The sequence below is a fragment of the Ostrinia furnacalis genome, unplaced genomic scaffold (assembly GCF_004193835.3).
Source record: "Ostrinia furnacalis isolate ACB-3 unplaced genomic scaffold, ASM419383v2 OfSCF0074, whole genome shotgun sequence".
Classification (NCBI taxonomy): Eukaryota; Metazoa; Arthropoda; class Insecta; order Lepidoptera; family Crambidae; genus Ostrinia; species Ostrinia furnacalis.
This window is the reverse complement of record NW_021130313.1, coordinates 61,767-83,661: the sequence shown is the minus strand read 5'-3', so window position 1 is coordinate 83,661 and position 21,895 is coordinate 61,767. Positions and strand designations below refer to the sequence as shown.

General features: G+C 38.4%; 1 protein-coding gene across 1 annotated transcript in view; it reads right to left on the bottom strand.

The window, feature by feature from the left end:
* The window catches only part of LOC114350187 (uncharacterized), a 51,790-nt gene that overhangs the window by 4,049 nt on the left and 25,846 nt on the right, over positions 1 to 21,895 (bottom strand). The window contains exons 3-9 of the mRNA XM_028300891.1: positions 16,491 to 17,329; positions 13,813 to 13,940; positions 12,547 to 12,683; positions 5,094 to 5,232; positions 3,876 to 3,982; positions 2,907 to 3,040; positions 1,467 to 1,756 (exon numbers count right to left, since the gene is read on the bottom strand). Of these exons, the coding sequence (XP_028156692.1) occupies positions 1,657 to 1,756; positions 2,907 to 3,040; positions 3,876 to 3,982; positions 5,094 to 5,232; positions 12,547 to 12,683; positions 13,813 to 13,940; positions 16,491 to 17,329 (1,584 nt within the window). The 3' untranslated portion in view covers positions 1,467 to 1,656. The remainder of the gene's footprint in view (positions 1 to 1,466; positions 1,757 to 2,906; positions 3,041 to 3,875; positions 3,983 to 5,093; positions 5,233 to 12,546; positions 12,684 to 13,812; positions 13,941 to 16,490; positions 17,330 to 21,895) is intronic.

The following is a 21,895-nucleotide window of genomic DNA, read 5'->3' as shown; positions in this document are numbered from 1 at the left end:
TTTTTATTACTTTGTATTATTTTCTATCGTATTACCTTCGTAAAACCAAAAATCACATGTCTCTATCCCTATCACAACGTTTGTTGCAATGATCGTTTGAACAAAGGCCTGCCATAACATTATTCTCCGCTACAGGTAGAGACAATTTTAATTTTAACTAAAATGCTTATTTTACTTCTGTAGTATAGTAGGTAAGTAATTATAAGAATATTTTAATATCATAGTTTAGTGTACACCGCATGAGCGTATCTAGGTCGATGACATACGCGACAAAACGTTTGACGTCATCGCAATTTGCTGGTGGCGGATAATTCTGCAACGTCTTTATTTTACTGTCGTCACAGAATAAGTAATAGTACAGGTACAGAAGGATTACTCCGCACGACGATTTAAATAAATGCGAGTCTTGCTGCGACGCGATACAGTGGAATTCAGCTCGCACAGCACTACGTACCTACAATTTTATTCACCTACAAGTTTTGTCTCTTTCTATCGCGTGCCTCTGAACTCTTCTTACGCTGTTAGGGTTGCTGTCTAGTGAAAAAATAATTAATCTACTTATTTGTAATGAGGTACGTAGGTAAGTAAAAATAACATTTCAAATATACCTAATTAGGATTAAAAAAACTTGTTCTATTACAATGTCTTCATTCATACCTACCTATTTTAACATAGACAGATAAATTAAACATACTATTACAGAAAAATAAAGAATCCTATACTATCCTAAGAATTTTATTATTGATTACCTACATGGCCAACATACCTTTCAGCATCTTTGGGAAGCGAAAAAGTGCGGTATTTCATAGATAGCAATAGACTGACAGCTAACAGCTACGCACAGCTCACGCATCTCCTCTCGTCTCAGCACCGCTGCGCTCTTCTCCGCTCCGCTTTGGTGGAAATAGCCTGCCAGCTTCGTCGTACATCTCTCGTCTCCGTACCGCTCTGCTTTGGTGGAAACCGGGCCTAAGGCTGATAGTCGATCCCCTTTGCCAAGGGAGTGTGGCCGTGGGTCATGTTTGGTATATAAGAATATTAGGTACCTATTTCATGGGTAGTGTAGGGTAATGGTGGTAGGGTTAATACTGGGACGTGTAAAAGTGCTTTTTAAGAGCCTATATAAATGACTTTTTAGTTTTTTTCATATAACTCTTAACTTTCACAATTCGTATTCGTGCTAGGGAAGAAATGCCAAACTTTTGCGTATTTTCCTTTAAATAGAGATCTGAAATGTTGAATCTCCCATAGGATAATAAATTAATTCATATCATTTTTTTAAACGAGCCATAGACTATGAACCATAGAGCAATGATTCTCATCGACAAAAATATCGATAGTGTCTCAGCGCCATCAGCTGTTACACAAATGTCATTACCTCGTCCCCCTCAGGAAATGGCGAAATTTTTTTGTATGGAAATAAACGCGCGCTGCTACTCCTGTTATTTCTGCTCTCTGAGAATTGTACATTGAAAAAGAGTTTTAAAATCTTACAGTAGTCGACAAAACTTGAAAAGTTTTAATATGTATTGATAGTAGCGTCCTGTCACTGTCTTCTTTGGGACACTTCAGTGTTACAGCTACAAAATACCTTTTTTACTTTTTTAGACATATGATTGACACGTTGGTGTGCTTTTCATTGATGAATTCTTCAATTTAACGGCACTTCTTGAGAAACTCCAGCACTTCAGTTGGATATCCGTCTCTTACTTGAGATTTGGTTGCTGATCGCGCATACTCGAGAGGCGTCGTCGAACTGTGGAAGAAAATATGTAAATTAACTTAAACATATTCATATTTTTTTATTAAAGAAGAACATATACATAACTGTACTAATAATGTAACATTCAATTATCCTCTGTTTCGGATGTGCAGAATTTATAATAAAAACGTAAAAAGATTGGATATATTTTATCAAAGTTTATATTCATATCATAAGGTTATAACTTGGACGAATAAATTCGTCCAAGGGTTATAAACAGCCTAACTTTGTAGCCTAACATTGATGTAAGTAAGTACATAATGATAGTTAAATTGTAATATCTCTGCATCCATACCCCTTTATTTTAATTGTATCTATTCTATGTAAACGTTGTGTGCAACATTTATAGGAATTCAATTTGAATGAAAAAAAAACTAATGTTATTCTATAAAAATGTTTGAGATTGTATTCTGTTGTTGTACCTATAAATAAATAAATTCAAAACCGCACAGTATAGCGCATAACCGAGTTAGCCTCTGCGGTAGTAGAGTGGTGCATAGGAAAAGATTGTAATATTTTTGTAATATTCCGGACTTGCCGAGAGTCGGTAGTTCAAAACATGTCGCAGCTGGACTATTGCGGATGTAGTTAGTATAAGCACAGAATAATAATAAGTACTAAGTAACACTTAGCTTAGCTCGAGGGGTTAAAATAGGGGTAAAAAAATGTAAAAGAGAATATTTAGGTGATGAACTTTAGTAATAGACTATTTGACACCATTCCCCAATAATTCGAAATCACAACTTTTTTAAAAATCTCCGTCTTAAAAACTTTTAATTGATTAAGATTTTTGGTTGCATTGTAAGAAAGAAGTTGTTTATTGAGTTGAAAAAATAGTGACGTCACAGACAGGCTAGTATTGACATACAAAATCTATGGGAGAATCACGTTTTGACAGTTTTAAAAAGTACGCAAATGAGGGTTCTCGCGATTGAAAAATCCGCCAGATGGCAATACGTAGACGCGAGGTCCAAATGCTGCGTGATTGGTGGATTTTGACATATCCGTCAAAGTCATGTCAAAAATAAACAATCATGCAGCATTTGGACCTCGCGTCTACGTATTGCCATCTGGCGGATTTTTCAATCGCAAAAACCCTCATTGATTGATGGTGGCGGCAAATAGACTGTTAAACTATACGTACCACATGTTAGGTGTGTGCGCCAGTTTCTTCCAGACCTTTCTGTCGACGTGCTTGAACAGAACCATGATGAGCTTTAAGTCGCAGTCCTTGGAGTTGACCGCCATGTGAACCGGGGTGTCACCCGCTTTTGAGTCCTGTGGGATAAGGAATATAATTATTTATGAATCAGGGTATTTTCGAACCAATCGTAGGATTGAAAGACGAAGCACACATCAACCCTGAAACGGATCGTAACCGTGTCAACTCGAGGCGGTCAGTATTCTCTGTATGAAACTCCATACTGCAACGTACACTTATCCGCACCGTAACGTAAACGCCTCGCCTCGCGGTTGACAACGCGCGAAAGGCGATACGGTGTTGATCCCTTTCCGAGTTGATAAGTCTGCTATGACCTTCATTGTCTTTGTAGTCTACATGAAAAAATTAGCATGTCATCTAGATAAGCATTTCCACTAATTGCCATTATCTCAAGTTCTATCAATACTTATTGTTTTTGTAGTCTACATGAACAAAAATTACAATATTATCTAGATAATAATCGGCAAATAAATAATATTTTATCTATTTCTATTAAACGCTATTGCATTATCTTATCTTTCGTTTTATAATTCCACCACCACTGATGTCTTTGTAGTCTACATGAAAAAATTAGCATGTGGTTTAGGTAGCCATTTTAACTAATTAGAAAGAAAGAAAGAAAAGTATTTATTCGATACAAGTATAATTTTAATTAATTACCATTATGTCAAGTTCTATCAATGCAACACTTATTGTTTTTGTAGTTTACACGAAAAAATAGCATTTCATCTAGATAGCCATTTCAACTTAACGCCGCTATCTTTCTTTCTATCATTCCACCACAATGTCTCTCTAGCGTACATGAAAAAAACAGCATGTCATCTAGATACACAATTTCAACAATTACCATAATCTCGAGTTCTACCAAAGCCACAGTGATCTGGTACTCACCCCTTGCCATAAGTCGGCTCCAGCGTGCTCTAGTAGCACGTGCGCGATGTGTAGACGCGGGCGCGACGCGCTGTGCTCGCTGCACGCCACGTGCAAAGCCGAAGACCCTATCGATACACATAAGGAACATGATAAAATTATCTAATACAGGGTGGAAATTTGTAATGCCACCTGGAGGGAAAGTACTCTTAATACTGTAGATACAAAATTTTACTGAAAGAAAACATTCCTTTATTTTTAAAAAGAAAGAGAACTGCATTCGAAGTTTTTCGAATTTTTTTCGAAAATTCACAACCATACGAGTACCATACAATTTTCTGTACATAATTAAAATAATATAAAAGTTTAAGATTTCATGGTACATATTCCTTTCATTTGATTTATCAAGTTTGTTAGAGAGATTTCATCCTTATAATAACCCTAACGATCGATGCAATAAAAATACAGGGTGTAATTTTTAACAGATTTTAGTTGGTTCGATTCCCGGGTGTGGCAAGCAAATTTTTTGAATGCAGTTCTATTTCTTTTCAAAAATAAAGGAATGTTTTCTTTGAGAGAAATTTTCTATCTACAATATTGAGAGTATTTTCCCTCTAGGTGGCATTACAAAATTCCACCCTGTATATGAATTATTATTACAAAAAGTAGCAAAAAGTAAGGCTTGAATGAAAAGAGGCTGGTTCCATCCATGTTTATTATTAGGCGATAGGAGGATGTTTTGCAACCCGATGACGTCATAGTTTACTACATAAAATCTCAGTTTATAGGAAGTATAAAAAAATTATTAGGCCAGGGGTCGGCAACCAGCAGTTCGCATGCCGAATTCGGAATTCGACTCTTTTAGTGTCAAGAGCGGCGTTTCAGTATTTTAAAACTCTTGAAAGCCGGTGTGTACACTGCTTAACCACGGAGATCGTCAAATAAAAAAAAATGTGGCTCTTTCGTTTCAACCAAATGCGTTCCACTGATGCAAAGGCTTTTTAAAACTGGAAAATTGTAGTAATTGTTAACTTTTCTACATATTTTAAAAGGTTGCTGGCCCGCTAGGGTATCTAAAGCCTGGTCCGTGAGCACGTAGAATCCCGTCCAATGACCCCAAGCTGCCCATCCTTGTCGCTCGCACGTAATTATGTTGCTGTCGCGCTCGCACACTCACTGCGGGCGCGCGTCGCACAGTCGCGAAGAGGCAGAGCGTAGAGGCTTTAGTTCTCAACTCACCGTCGGCATTGACGTGGTGTATCCTGAACAGCGGCAGCAGCGTCGCGTCGTCGCGTCGTACGAGCTCGGCCAATGCGTCGGCGCAAGAGTCGCCACGACGCGCGCAGGCCGTCACCAGGGTGTCGCCTTGCGCGTCCACCTGTGGACGAATAAAATAATATCTATACAGTGTGGAATTTTGTAATGCCACCTGGAGGGAAAGTACTCTTAATACTGTAGATAGAAAAAAATACTGAAAGAAAACATTCCGTTATTTTTGAAAAGAAAGAGAACTGCATTCAAAGATTTTCGAAAATTTTTCGACAATTCACTATCATACCATACAATTTTCTGTACATAATTAAAATAATTTAAGAATTCATGGTTTTCCTTTCATTTGATTTATCAAGTTTGTTAGAGAGATTTCATCCTTATACTTAACCCTAACGATCGATGTAATAAAAATACAGGGTGTAATTTTTAACAGATTTTAGTTGGTTCGATTCCCAGGTGTGACAAGCAATTTTTTGGCAATCTTTGAATGCAGTTCGATTTCTTTTCAAAAATAAAGGAATGTTTTCTTTGAGTAAAATTTTGTATAGCTGCAATATTAAGGGTACTTTCCCTCCGGGTGGCATTTCAAAATTCCACCCTGTATATATAAAAGAAAGTCGTGTTAGTTACACCACTTATAACTCAAGAACGGCTGAACCGATTTAGCTGAAAATTGTCAGGGAGGTAGTTTAGAGCCAGGAGAAGGACATAGGATACTTTTTATCCCGTTCGAAATTAAAAAAAAGTCTGCTTATTTATTGCCATTAAGGCGGAAAAAAGTTCGCCGGGTCAGCTAGTGTTGTATAAAAGCGAAAGAATAAAAATACTTTATTCAGCATAGAAAAATAAAATAAAAATACAGTACATATAACATTAAACTACAAGCTATGCTGAAGAGGCGTCCGCTCAGACATTCGCGACATAACAAGCGCCATGTCGAGAAGCTGGTTTTCAGCGGGAACCAACACGATGAAGATTGCGGATTGCGCGCCCTCTTGACCGGGACCATATTGAGGCTACCTGTCAAGAAGACGCGCAACAGTAGGCGTTACGGAAAGGTCACTGACTGACTCACTCATCACGAAATCTCAGAAACTACAAGTGCAAGGAGTCTCAAATTTTGCATGGGGGTTCCTTTTAGAACGTAGGTGCTCACTAAGACGGGATTTTGCAAAATTCAACCCCTAAGGAGGTAAAACGGGGTCCACGCGTACGAAGTCGCGGGCGGCCGCTAGTACGTTATAAATGTGAAGTCGAGACAAAACTAAAAAAATGCCAGTTAAAGTGCAGTCAATCTGGGTAACTTTAGTGAAAGTGTAATAAATACCGAAAACTATAGTTATGAAGTGACTCAGGGGAGTATACTACTCTTGGATGGCTCAAACTTGGAGTGCAAGTGTGGTTTTGTTCCCCAGTCGACGAAGCACATGATGCGTGCCCTAACAACTGCACGCAGGAAGATTTAATAAAGGCTACTGACAACGCCACTCTTGTAGCGGAGTTTTGGGCTGACACTGTGTAGTTTTGTTGTCGACACGACAAGAAGAAGAAGAAAGGACTCTTTGGGAAGAAGCATGGCAGGGATAAGCTATGTACTGAAAGGCATCACAATATTTACCAGAATTAAAAAACGCCACGATAATAAAACTAAATTACATTGTTACTTTAAGGAAAATTATAGTAAAATATTCATGTATTTTTGTAATAATTATTTTATCTAATCTTGTAAATAAGATAATGATAAAATCTACTTAAGAAGATAGTTTAATCTCAGTGGTCTAAACATTTACCTACTTCACTTTGCAATCATAGATCAATCATATCGTAACCCCTCATAGATTCACCTGACGTGAACTGTCAATTACGGAATATGGAAATTCCAAACCTAAATAACAATACATTTTTTTTTCGGGAATTTTCCGTCATATTTTTGGTTGTTCTGCCATAAACGAATCTAAAAAATTAGAGGTCGACAAAATCGGTCAAACCGTCCTTGAGTTATGAATGATGTAGGTCAGGGTCTCTCAATCTTTCGGCTCCACGAACCCCTGTTAAAGTTGCCAGGTGATAGCGGACCCCTTAACTAGCTAATTATCCCCCCCCCCCAAAGAAAATAATGAAATTGATGACATTGATGAATAATGTTTTAATTTCAATAAATTTCAAAATATTAATGTGATGGGTGTGCTTGTTTCTAGAAGCAAACGAAGTAAAATTTTGGAGTAATTTTGGATAATTGTAATTGTGTCACCATTACGTAAATCTTGTTGCGAACCCCGTACCGTTGATTGGCGAGCCCCTTGGGGTTCGCGTACCCTACTTTGAGAAACCCTGATTTAGGTAACTAAAGTTTTGTTTTGCCTGTTAATGTTACATCATTTCCAATTTTATCACTACCGAGAACAGTTGAAACAATTAAGATCTTTTATTATTTTAGACACGTTACAACTCAAGGTCTACGTACATTTGCGTCTTAAAATATATTTCCTTTCATATGAAACATGAGTGGCATATCAATTATGCAGAATGTGTCAATGTTAAATACATTTTTTTGCAAAATATAAACAAATTAATATGCTTTCTGATTAATTTGGTTGCGGGTCCAATGACAGTTTAACTTTCCCCGGGACAAACTTGACCTTCACTGGTTGGGTTGAGCGGTCAAGCTGTAGATCCTGGCTACACAGGAGTTGCAGCGGTGGGAACGAGAGGTGGGAATAGTCCCGTAAACAAATATGTCCATGCACACAAGTGCCATGTGGTTCTAGCAGAGTATAAAAGGACCATCCCCACTCTTCCCGTGGATGTCGTAAGTGACTAAGGGACAAATATGCGAACATCAGGCCTCCCCAACCCGTCTGGCCAGCGTGGGGAGTGTAGGACAAATCCTCCATTTGCCTCTGGTACATTAGAGGGTCGTGCTCCTGCAATGGAGACTAAATGACCTGATGATGATGACACAGATGTAATTTGGTAATTCTAGGCTGACAATAGTGACTGAGTTTCTTGCGCTGCTTCTTCTCAGCACTGGCCCATTTATTGTCCTGAAGCAGTGGTAGGGTTAATACTGGGCAGTGCCGTAACTAGGGCGGTGCCAGCGGTGCCCAGGCACAGGGCGCAGACCCTGGAGGGGCGCAGAAATGACCAGACCAAGCATTTTTCAAGGGCGCAGTTTTGAAAGCTCGCACCGGGCGCATAAAAGGCTAGTTACGGCACTGATACTGGGACATGTAAAAGTGCTTTTTTAAAGACTACTTACAGAAATAAATGAGTTTTTATAAGGGATGAATTACGTTTCGATAAAAAATACAATGATTCACTGGATTTTTATATGAATACTTTAAAGTTGCGTCATATTGCTTAGTTGTGCGTTCTTTCCTCTTTTGTTACATTTTACCTCCACGTAGATGAGCATGATAGTACATAATGTAGGTAGCTATTATACTAATACAAAGAGATGTAAACAAGCTGTACAGAATACAAGGCCTACTTTAAAATTCACTTAAAACCGGCCAAGTGCGTTTCGGACTCACGCACAAAGGGTTCCGTACCATTGAATTATGATTTTTTTTTAATTTCATTAATCAAGAGAAAACGGACAGACGGACAGACAGACAGACATGACGAATCTATAAGGGTTCCGATTTTTGCCATTTGGCTACGGAAACCTAAAAATCAGGACAGTCTTTTGAATAAAAATAGTTCAGATTTTTTTTTACTTTGTATTTACACCTTTCGTTCATTTGTTCGTTTCAGCTAAATGACGTCCACTGCAGGACAAAGACCTTCCCCAATGATTTATTTATACAACTACCGGTCATGTGCTGCCTGCATCCAGACGCTCCGCGACCTTCACCAGATTGTCTGCCTATACTACGTTTTCTTTTTTAGTCCGTATTTGCCCTCTTAACCTTTAACTGGTGACATAGTTTTTGTGTAACTTACATCGATGTAACTTAGCAATTTGGAACTGAATGATGCAAATATCCCTCTCTACGGCGTAGACGCAACTAAAGTCGAAGCTACTGAAGCTGTGAAACATTGCAACCAAGGGGGAGGGGGATGAAACCCTCGAAAAGGAGTCTGACAATATAGTGACTGAGTTTCTTGCGCTGCTTCTTCTCAGCACTGGCCCATTTATTGTCCCTAAGCAGTGGTAGGGTTAATTTTGGGACGTGTAAAAATGCTTTTTAAAATTTGCAAAAATAAATGAATTTTATGAGTTTTTAAACGATGTTTCAATGACGCCTCACGGTTTGTGAGACTAATTTGGCACCAGTTATAAGTTAATACTTTAAAATAAAATTTACTGCTATCGATTCGCAACGTTTATTGGCATACATAAGTAGGTTTGGCGTTTGGCATTAAGCTATCTTATCAATTATAGATTAGTCACAGCAAGTAGATTTCTTCAGAAATATTATGACTTCACATCCGATTGTTATTGATTTTAAATCATTGTTGATTTTGGGTGCAACAAACAAATCAATCTTTGCTTGCGTTATAAATGCGAAATTAACTCTTTCACAAACAAAATTGATAATTTTTGGCGCTTATATAAGGTGATAAGAGTAATTATAAGTAATTAATATTTTTATTTGTATTATAAGATAAAATATGTTTATTGTAGATTAACGCCCGTATTGACAAACGATGCTTGCAAATCGAACGCACTGCGTTTAACAGAGCTCTGTGATTGGTTCGTGTGTCATCCTGTACCCACGCGCACTGTGAGACCTCATAGTAATGTTTGTGAATACAGGCGTTAATTTCCTTCGTAAGTTATATCCCAGGTCTACTCAACCTTCACTGGTTGGCTTTTATAGGAGGAAAACTAGATTCTGGATGTACAGGAGTTGCAGTGGTAAGAACGAAAAAAATGGGATTAATCTCGCAAAAGAACATGGAATGAAAAAATGTTTAGAGAACAGACTACAGATTTTTTATCGGATGACGTTTGGTCGGCCGGCTTCTAAGGCGAGAGTGAATAGGCACTTACAGGGCAGATAATGTACCATCCTAGACTGCATCCCACTTAACACCAGGTGCGATTGTGGTCAAATACATGCTTTGTTATGCATAAAAAAATATTCAAGTGTTGATATGCCAAAACAATATTACAACTTTAACAAAGGATAATACCGAGTTAGATATTAAAAATTCATCTATTCAATAACAAATGACAGCTCAGGACTCATTGCTCTGACGTAGAGTCGTCAAGATGGCGGACGCGTCCTCTAAAGGCGCAAGTACTACATTATGCGGAAAACTGGCCAAGACGTATTAGTGTGAACACCATCTCGGTTAATTTCTCTTTCACCCACCCGTGCGTCGCCCATACTTCGGTGCGGGCTAGCTCTTTGACTTGGACAAAATGAGCATAGTGTACTTGCGCCATAATAACGGATTAATATGCACACACTACACTGGTCGAAGGCTTGCCAATACACATAACAATCTATCACTGACAATGCTTTTCCTAGATGTTTTCCTACAATGTCTTAAAGTAGATAGTTTGTAAGCGTCTTTAATAAGAATTGGCGCACTATACAAATAATATGAATGTGGTCGACTTTCCAATTAAAATTAATTTTAAAGTTCGTTCGTTTCAGCGAACGACGTCCACTGCTTGGCAAACTTGATGTCCACAACGACACTTCCCGCGACCTTTAGAGTAGGCGCACACCGATTTTTAGTTGGCCGATAGTTGTGCCCGATTTCAAATTGTATGAAGAATCGGCCAAATCGAATCGGCGTAGTGTGCGCACTCCCATACATGTCCATACTGATCAACTGCCCGACTAAACTATCGGCCGACGAAAAATCAACGGTGTGCGCCTACTCTTACCGTCGGTCCAGCTAGTGGGGGGCTTGCCCACACTACGTCTTCCGGCCTGTGGTCGTCACTAGAGAACTTTTCTGCTCCAGTGGTCACCAGCTCTGCGAGCTATGTGCCCCGCCCACTGCCACTTGATTTTAGCTATATCGGTCACTTTTGATTCGATCCTCATTCGATCACGCAATTTTCAATTATGAGTGCTAAGTAATTTAGAAGAAAGACAGTTACGTTTAATAATTAACTTTAAAAAAAAAAAACCGACTTCAAATGCGTGAACACAAAAAAAATCTAAAAATTAAAAATATTGCGTATAAAAAAGTTCATCCCCAATTTTCCACCCTTGGGGGTGAAATATTTTCTTCAAATTCGCATGAAACCACCCTTATGATAATACCTATTCAACAAAAAAATAATCGTTCAAATTGATTTATAATCGGCGGAGATATTGCGTATACAAAGGTCATCCCCAATTTTCCACCCTTGGGGGTTGTTTTTCTATTATTAAATTTAAATGGGACCACCCTTGAGGTATTATCTATACGCCGAAAAAAGATTTGTTCAAATCGGTTCATAATTGGCGGAGTTATCGCGTAACAAACATAGAAAAAAAAACATACGGGTCGAATTGAGAACCTCCTCCTTTTTTGAAGTCGGTTGAAAAGTCTATTTTACTCCGCTATAATAGCGAAAGACTTAATTAAAGAAAAACTTCGGTCTGCTAATAGCCTTAGGCTGAGTTGCCCTTACCTTTAACCGTAACCATAACTTCAACCGCTGTTTTTGTAGGTACTTGACATTTGTTATAGGTAGTTAAAGTTGGTGCAACCATGGATTAGTTTGGGACCAGATCAACTAGATGGCGCAATATAAAAATGTCCAAGGGGTTTTTTGTTATCTGACTACGTACTTCCGAATGCAGTCACTCCATGTCATTGTCAATATCAATAAAATCGATATGAATCATCAAAATAAGTCAAAATATAAGTTCAGATAAGATAGTAATAACCTTTATTGAAGTGGAAAGGACTTTAGCGATTAAAATGTTATTTTTGGATCACAAAATGTTGATCGTCGGTAGAAATTTTGATGATGTTGACCAAAGTAATTTATTAGGATTGATAGGAAAGCTAGGAAACGTTGAACTACAAAATATTATACTTAAAGGATATGTAGTTTCGGTTATGGATACGGTTACGGATATAGGAATAATATTATACCGGTTTCGGATCTGTGCTTTAGAATGCAATTTGCAATAGTTGTCCAACACGGTTCATTCATGACTTTACATCGAAGAAAAAGTAATAAAAAAATAAAAATTGATACTAGATGGCATTATAAAGGTAAATCAGGCTGTTATGCCTTTACATATAATGCTATACAAAAAACAATTTAAACTGCCTATATCCGAAACTATAAGAAACTTTGAAACTTTTATCCATAACATCCCTGCTTAAAGGTAGCTGACAGGTGTGCATATCAGACTTAGTAGTTAGTATATTTATTGCAAAATTATCCTATACAAATATGTACATAAGAATGCTGAGGCTGAGTACATAAGAGGTGATGTACTATGTCCCTTACCTCGTGGAAGACAGAGTCCTTTCCCTCAGTAAGCGCGGGGTTGACGCGCACAGCTGTGCGGACGCACTGCACGAGGTATCGCGTCAGAAGCGGGCGCTGCGGGCACCTCAGCACGGCGGATTTTAGAAGGTTCAACCCTGGAACAAAATGAAGATGAAAATGGAGTTGGATTCCTTGCCAGCCTGTGTGTTCCCAACTTATCTAAATATACAGGGTGGAATTTTGTAATGCCACCTGGAGGGAAAGTATTATTAATACTGTAGATAGAATATTTTACTCAAAGAAAACATTCCTTTATTTTCGAAAACAAAGATTGATTTTTTTTCGAAAATTCACTACCATACCATACAATTTTCTGTAAATAATTAAAATAATGTAAGATTTCATGGTTTTCCTTTCATTTAATTTATCAAGTTTGTTAGAGAGATTTCATTCATAAACTTAACCCTAACGATCGATGGAATAAAAATACAGGGTGTAATTTTTAACAAATTTTAGTTGGTTTGATTCTCGGGTGTGCCATGCAAATTTTTGGAAAAGTTTTGAATGCAGTTCTATTTCTATTCAAAAATAAAAGTTCGTGTTCGTTCGTCAGCGTTAAATAATAGTTCGTGGCACCCAAAGTCAAAGTTGATAACACAAGCTTTTCCAAATTGTAACAAAGACGTGTTGCGAACTTTTTGGCTACTTTGGGTGAAACGAACTATGCGGCTGGGGCAGAAAAGTTCTCGAGTGGCGACTCCGAGCCGGAAGACTTAAGCCTATATTTCACCGGGACACCATGGCGGCGCAACCAGTCGCCGGCTACCAACAAAATGTATGCAGCTCTATAGAGAGTTACTCACCTGGTGTCCGTTTGGTTGCGCAAAGCTGCATACATTTTGTTGGTAGCGGCGACTGGTTGCGCCGCCATATTGTCCCGGTGAAATATAGCCCTTAGTGTGGGCACTGGGCAGGCCTCGTACTAAAGTCTGGTCGCCGAGCAGGTAGAATTTCGTACAATGACCCCAAGCTACCCATCCTTATCGCTCGCGCGTAATTATATTTAATTTTCTGTCACGCTCACACACTCACTTCAGCCGCCCGTCACACAGTGTGTGCGAGCACGACTTTAGTAGGGCAAACGATCTGGTGAGGTGCCTGGATGCGGGCGGCACAGGCCCGTTCTTTGTGGTAATCCTTGGGGGAGGTCTTTGTCCAGCAGTGGACGTGTGGCTGAAATGATGATTACTCCAACACTCGTCCTAAACTTAAGTGACCACTCACCAAAGTCGTCTTGGAACCAGTCGGGCTCCTGCGACAGCACCCGCTCGCCGAGCAAACAGAAAAGGGCGTGCAGGAGCGCCTCCTGCGAGCACGGCTGGCTCAGTCTGATCAGGACGTGCTGCAGCACTCTGGAGAAAGGTACAGGGGTTACAAACATTTTGAAATTCCGTAATTGTCTTTGTATTTATTATTATGAAAACCTTTTATATGTCCGCAAAAATATAGAGCAATTCACGAAAAAGAGCGATTTGCATAACTTTAATACAAGAAACAAAAATAAACTTGCCGTTCCAAATTTCAGATTGCATAAGATTGGTAATTCATTTATGGGAAAATGTATTAAATTCTTTAATAAATTACCACAAACTGTTGTAGAACTACCCATTCATAAATTCAAAGCACATATTAAAAGTACCTTAATGAAAAAGGGCTACTATAAAGTCGATGATTATTTAAAAGATAAAAATGGTTGGGATATGTTACTGCCTAGCTCGCATAAATATTTATAACTTTGTACATTTTAAAGCATGTAAACCTTTGAAAAAGAGGCTGACAATAGTGACTGAGTTTCTTGCGAGCTTCTTCTCAGCACTGGCCCATTTATTGTCCTGAAGCAGTGGTAGGGTTAATACTGGGACGTGTAAAAGTGCTTTTTTTAAGCCTATTTACAGAAATAAATGAGTTTTTGAGTTTTGTATCTGGCTCCTACGGCGACTTTTTGTAGCGATTCTGTCGCGCGTTTGCATCGATCTGTAGCGCATTAGTAGCGCATTGGCATCGCTTCTGTAACGCGCAAATGCGACTAACACGCGTGTTAGTAGCGATACTGTTGCTAAAAAGTCGCCGCGGGCGAGGGGCCTACATGCGGATGAAAGACAGAAGGCAGGCGCGGGTCCACTATAAAGTGGGCACAGTAAAAGTTAAATGATTCCAGCCCAACCAACCATTTTTTGTCCGTTATGCTTCTCCCGGAATCCCGTTTCATGTCTATTCTATCTGTCACTATCATTCATATTGGCATCTCGCTTCTCGTGAGAGAGATGGAATCATTCGAAACTTTGGAACGAGCTCAGCCGACTTCAAAAAAGGAAGGCATTCTCAATTCGGTTGTAAGTATAAATGTATCAATTAACGTTATGACGTTTGTAACAATTGAATAAAAGGCTGAATCATAATAATATAGGTTGTTGCGGTTTAGAGCAAGTATCCACAAAACCATGTCAATAACATGTTCTACATTATTTTACTAGCTGCGCCCGCGACTTTGTACGAGTGAAAAGTTTAAATAATATTTCCCGTTTTTGCAACTTTTTTCTTTACTGCTCCGCCCCTATTGGCTGTAAGGTGATGTTATATAGCCTAAAGCCTTCCTTGATAAATGGGCTATCCAACACAAAAAAAAAAATCAAATTGGACCAGAACCTATGTATTTTTTTACTGGGTCTCAAATTATATGTTTTTCTCTAAAACGATTCAATAGTTTAAGTGTCAAAGAAGCACCTACAATCCAATCTCACAAACTCTTCTATTACTAGTTTTTACCCACGCAACCTGTGGGCAGTGGGCTGCGTAGTTTTTGCGTGAAAGACTAACAAACATACAAACTTTCGCATTTTTAACATTAGTAGGATTATTAGGACTTGTGCATTGTCACATATTAATATGAATAACATATTAACAGTAAACAATGAATTTAGTTATTGCAATTTATATGACTAACTTACTATGACGCAAATGTTTAGTTATTTGTACTAAATAGGTAACTAAAATATAAGAGCATATAAGCTTGACTGGACTAGTAATAAACAACTATGTAATAAATAATGTACATAATTTATTATTAGCCATATGAAAACCACAAGAAATATGAAAACCATAGTGAAAGAAAAAAAACTAGAAAATTCAACAACATTCAGCTACCACTCCAATACAAAATTGGCGCCAATTCTACTTGACTTGTGACTGGGTCAACGCCCTCTTATGTCATAATGGACCTTATGATAATCTCGAGACGGCTACGAGTTGCTTTGTCTGACGTCCACCTGACCATCTGTACATCCGGTTAAGTCGACACCAGATCAATTGACATACTTTTTTTATCTGTCACAACACGCGATTCCAGTATTTGGTTTCATTAACAATCGAACTTAGGAACCTAGGACGTTAACTGAGTATTTATTTATTGATTTCAAGCTGGAAAAAATCTAATTTGAAAATTATAAATAAATTGAAAAAATCGAACTGCCTAAGGCGGGAAAAATTCTACTATTACCATAGAGCATACAGATTGAATTTTTAGAGAGACCTTTGATTCATAGACAGCCTTCAACTATTACCTGTTTCAATTTTGCATAAATTATCGTTCTTCGGTCTTACGTAATTCGCAAAAAAAAACTTATCATGGTTACGTTAAATGGGAGAATCGGTAAGTAACTTAATATTATAAAGTGGAAGAGTTTGTTTCTTTGGTTAAATGGCCTAATCTCAGGAACTACTGGTCTGATTTGAAAAAATATTTTGTGTTGGATAGCCCATTTATCGACGAAGGCTATATGCTATATGCCATCACGCTACAACCAATAGGGGCAGAGCATCAATAGAAAATGTTGCGAAAAATTATTTAAACGATTTTCACGCGTGCGAAGTGGCGGGCATATCTAAAAAACAAAAGAACTCACCCATAGGCATGTTTCAGCTCCATCTTAGCGACTTTGAGGCATAAATTCTTTCTCTCATCAGTCTTCAATTTCTGCAAATGCTCTTGAAACAGCGCTTTACACGGCTTCAGAGTCATTTGACAGCAATCTTTCTTCGAGAAAGACTGAGAGAGCTCCTTCTGCAAATCCTTGTACTGCTTCATCGTCATAGAAAGAGAATTTGTACGCTCTCTTCCTCTAACCACCTCATCTTGAATGGGAGAGTCGTCGAAGTTCGAAATGTCTTGGAATTTCTCGTAATCACTGTTGCAAATGGGGGATGACCTTTCAGGGGAGAAAATGACTGACCGATCAGGGGAATAGGTGTACTCAGAAGTCCTAAAAGACCCTTGGGAATCCGACATGGGACTGGCTGCGTTTTCTGAGTGAGGTGGAGTCGGGAAGAGAAACTGCTGGGCTTTAGGCTGAGGCATTTCTGAGGGCAGCAGTGTAGTGAAGTCCAGCTCTCCAAAGAGTTCGTAATTGAGATGGTTCGAGAACTCCTCGATTGGGTTTGGAGGCGATTGCTCTTGATGAGGGGGCGTCATGACGTTCACATCTACCGGTTCTGGCAACTGCTGGGATTGGAAGAAGCAGGAGAGCAGATCTTCGTCTGTCTCTTTCGTTTGCGAGACCTTCTTCATGTCGTTTTCGATGACGTCGGAGACGATGTTGATCCATTCGTCGCCATATTCGTGCTGGGAGTTCTGTGAGGATTGCTGGACTTGGATCAAGGCGTTGTCGAACTCGATGGAGTCGTTGTGTCTGGTCTGATTCACGATGACTTGGCCACCGGTTAGCGTGTGCTTGTTGATTTGGATCTGCGAAAAATAAGATATAATTAATCATCGGTTTTGTGACCAGAAATGAGGGTAAGAAAGTACAGACAGATCGCAAAAATTAGGTGCCATTTTAACATTGCTTATTTTATTGGTTATTATTGGTTATTTTAACTACGGATTAAGAAACTGGGCCTCAGTCGATCGCCATAAGATATCTGAGTTAGTTTAACTTAATTACTTATTAACCTTACAAGAGAGCGGAAGGTTAGTTAGTACATAAGATAATTATAAAGCTGAAGAGTTTGTTTCTTTGTTTACTTGAACGCGCTAATCTGCGGAACTACTGGTCCGATTTGAAAAATGATTTCAGTGTTAGATAGCCCATTTATCGAGGCAGGCTATAGGCTATACAACATCACGCTACGATCAATAGGAGCAGAGCAACAATGAAAAATGTTGCGAAAACGGGTTTACACCCGTACGAAGTCGCGGGCACAGTTAGTATAAGATACCTAATATCTGTTACGCATAATGTAGGTATTTCCCAAGATATATATTTATCGACTATTTCCTGATAGCTTCAGTCATTAACAGGTTATCTTATTATTGTTTTTATTAACTATCTATCAGTCTGACATTGTGGTAGAAAAACAGCTTTTATTGCAACTACGTAACGTTATTTTCAGTTTGTTGCGTCGTTTTCTGTATCAATAAGAGAGACTAAACAATGTTAAAAAGTAGAAAAATGATTGCATTATTTATTTATTACAGGACAGTTTATTATTTTATACAATGACTAGCTGTGCCCGCGACTTCGTCCGCGTGGAATAATGACTTTGGGTAGGCACTTTTATTAATTTAGTCTAATTATTTTACAAATAGCTTTTGCCCGCGACTTCGTCCGTGGAGAAGTCGAAAACGTTCTCATACGATTATTTTTAAATGTTTTAACGTTATTATCTAAATGTTTGAATACTTTTAAAATATAAAAATCAGGTTAAATAAACATGAAAATATTTTTTATGAATATGCAGCTCGGCCTTTGATCCGGTGAACGAAATCGAAAACTACACCTACCGCAGTATTATTTGTAAACTTTTTTTTTATATTTTCCTACGGGTGCTAGAATCACCAAGCTTCCAGCATGCCACTGGCCGTGGGAGAAGGAGCTTTTCCTCAAGACTACTCCCACTACCTCAAGGGCCTCCGCCAAAACTCTCGCGCGAAAATGAGTTTATGTATACAGCGCAAGCAGGTGCCCGCGGCATGACTTTCATGCATTACTATGCATTGTTGGGCGAGCGCACGCAGCGGGCACCCACTCCGAGGTTAAGTGGAGGCCCCTAGAGTATGGTAGTCGTTAACATGACGTCATGATTGTAAAAAAATGCACTAATGAGTAATTAATATCAACTTTGAAGCAAATCACCACTAAAATAACTTTCTACCCCTTTTTAACATAGTTAGGGGGTGCATTTCACTAAAATACGAAACACGTCTTCCATTAATTCTGTTATAGAATGCTTATGCAAAATTTTAAGTAGATTGGACGAAGGAATCTCGTTATTTCATACAAACTTTGCCCCTCCTTTTTACCTCCTTAGGGGTAGAATTTTGGAAAATCCTTTCTTATCAGATGCTTACGTCATACAAAGAACACACCGTCCAAGTTTCAGGTCTTTACGATCAGCGGTTTAGGCTGTGCATTGATCCATCAGTAGCGCGCGTAGTACTTGATCATTATTTTGCTGCGATGTGATTTTAAAACTGCGATATCTCCTAAGATATTTATTGAAATCGAATGGTGTAAAGGGCAAGAATGTTTAAAATTAAATACTTGTGGTGAATAATTTATTTATTTGGATAAGGATTAATATCATGTTTATAAAAACACCTTCGCAAATAATGCATTATTTTAAAACAGATTTTTTTTTGCATAAAAATGGTTACTATGAGCCAACCTTAAAAGATAGACATATGCTACCGCGGACTTTTTTAAAGAACTTTTAAAGGGGAACAATCCTGTCATACATGATTTTTGCGAAACTTTAACCGTTTACGCAGCGTCAGCTCTCAAAAGGAAAAAAATCACCGATTTGAAATATTATTGATTGGTGCTCCGCTCCTATTGGTCTTAGCGTGATGATAAATAGCCTAAAGCCTTCAGGAACTAACGGGCTATCCAACACAAAAAGAATTTTTCAAATCGGTCCAGTAGTTCCTGAGATTAGCGCGTTCAACCAAACAAACAAACAAACAAACAAACTCTTCAGCTTTATAATATTAGTATAGATTGGTCCGAGTCGGTGCCAGCCTGCCAAGTGCCATGGTTAAGAAACATAATATTTCACACAAATATCATTCATAGTGTTATAGTTTTTTTCCAGTTAAAAGTTCTTTTGCAGCTCGTCTAGTCTTTAAAATAGGGTAGCTGTCACCTTAGCTGTCACTCACCACTAGTCAATTGACATACTTTTTAAGAGCTGTCAAACTCCCATAGGTTTTGTCTTCCAAAACCAACGACATTGGTAGATCGCGTACCCAATTGACTTTAGTTGAAAACTACTAACTAAAATAGTTACTAAAATAGAATTTTATAGCAAGTTCAAAAGTAACTCGATTTTCAGGGTAAAAATGAAGATTCTTTTGTGAATCTGTGCTTTGGAATGTGTACTTGACACAATTAAATATTAAATTACAAGACATAAATTATTTAGAAAACACTTCAAGTTCATTCTAGTCCTGAAAAAGCTGCTGTAAAACTAGATTTTTAGTAGCGTTGACATCATAAAAGTTAGTTACTATTAAGTCAATTGTTTTAACTGAAATGTAGTACCTACTTTACTTTATTAAGATTTGCTATACAAAATACGTGCGTTTAGACAGCTTATAAAAAGTATGTCAATTGACTCAAGAATCAAGTGGTACCCAATTATTAACTTTTAAAGCCTGGATCACACGTACCGAGTAAACGGGCGAGACAGTAAAATGTTTACTCGGTCGAGACAGTTGGGTGAGCGATATAATGTTCATACACACCGAGTACTCGGCCGAGAGCAGTGTCTCGCCCGTTTGCTCGGTACGTGTGATCAAGGCTTTAAAGACTAGGCATGTTCCCTATTGGCATCAAAACGCTTTGCGGAAAACTGGCCCATTGCTAAAGCACACGCAAATGGAGGAAAATTGCCACCGGTCGAATTACCATTTAAGGAGTTAATGTTACAAAATAATTTGCTTGTAATATTACAGTTGCAAATAGTCATTTGCAATTATAGCTTTGTGTGATAATATTGCATGTAGGTATATTAATATGGTAAATTATTAAATGTATTCATATTGTTAATTATAGTGCCTATCTTCGTACAGTTGACAGCGAATCAGCCTTACGTCATTTTGTTGCAAAGTAGGACCGTAGTTGTAATACAACTAAGCTCCTGCAGTGTTCGGTAGATGACGTGTTGTTATTTGTACAAAACACCACAATAGTCTATAGTGGACGAGGATTGAACTACGTTAATTGTTAGGCTATTTTCGCACCTTTATATTTTACTAGCTTTCCGCCCGCGGCTTCGCCCGCGTGGAATTTTGTCTGTCACAGAAAAACTTTATCGCGCGCGTCCCTGTTTCAAAAACCGGGATAAAAACTATCCTATGTTCTTTTCCGGGACTCAAACTATCTCTATGCCAAATTTCATCAAAATCGGTTGCGAGGTTTAATCGGGAAAGCGTAACAGACAGACAGACAGACAGACAGACAGACAGACAGACAGACAGACAGACAGACAGACAGACAGACAGACAGACAGACAGACAGACAGACAGAGAGACAGACAGACAGAGTTACTTTCGCATTTATAATATTAGTTGGGACTAGTTGGGATAGTTGGGATGTTTGTTCCAATAATTCCTTAAAAATTTCAAACACAAATGACCACAGTTCATCGTTCCAAAGGCCTGATGTCGTACAAAATTATATTTTACTAGCTTTCCGCCTTCGGCTTCGCCCGCGTGGAATTTTGTCTGTCACAGAAAAACTTTATCGCGCGCGTCCCTGTTTCAAAAACCGGGATAAAAACTATCCTATGTTCTTTTCCGGGACTCAAACTATCTCTATGCCAAATTTCATCAAAATCGGTTGCGAGGTTTAATCGGGAAAGCGTAACAGACAGACAGACAGACAGACAGACAGACAGACAGACAGACAGACAGACAGACAGACAGACAGACAGACAGAGTTACTTTCGCATTTATAATATTAGTTGGGATAGTTGGGATAGGTAAGTTACGAAAATATTTGACTAATGTCCGTTTTCACTATCAATCCCTAATTTTTAGGTAGCCCCTATGATAACAAAATACCTGTTATTTGTTACCATAGGGATCACTTAAAAATTAGGGATTGATGGTGAAAACAGGCATAATTCTAATGGTTACTATCCAAATTCATGATTGCACATTGTATCTTCTTAAGCTTCGCAGGTAATNACAGACAGACAGACAGACAGACAGACAGACAGACAGACAGACAGACAGACAGACAGAGTTACTTTCGCATTTATAATATTAGTTGTGATTTGTGAAAATAACCACAGCAGAAATTCTACT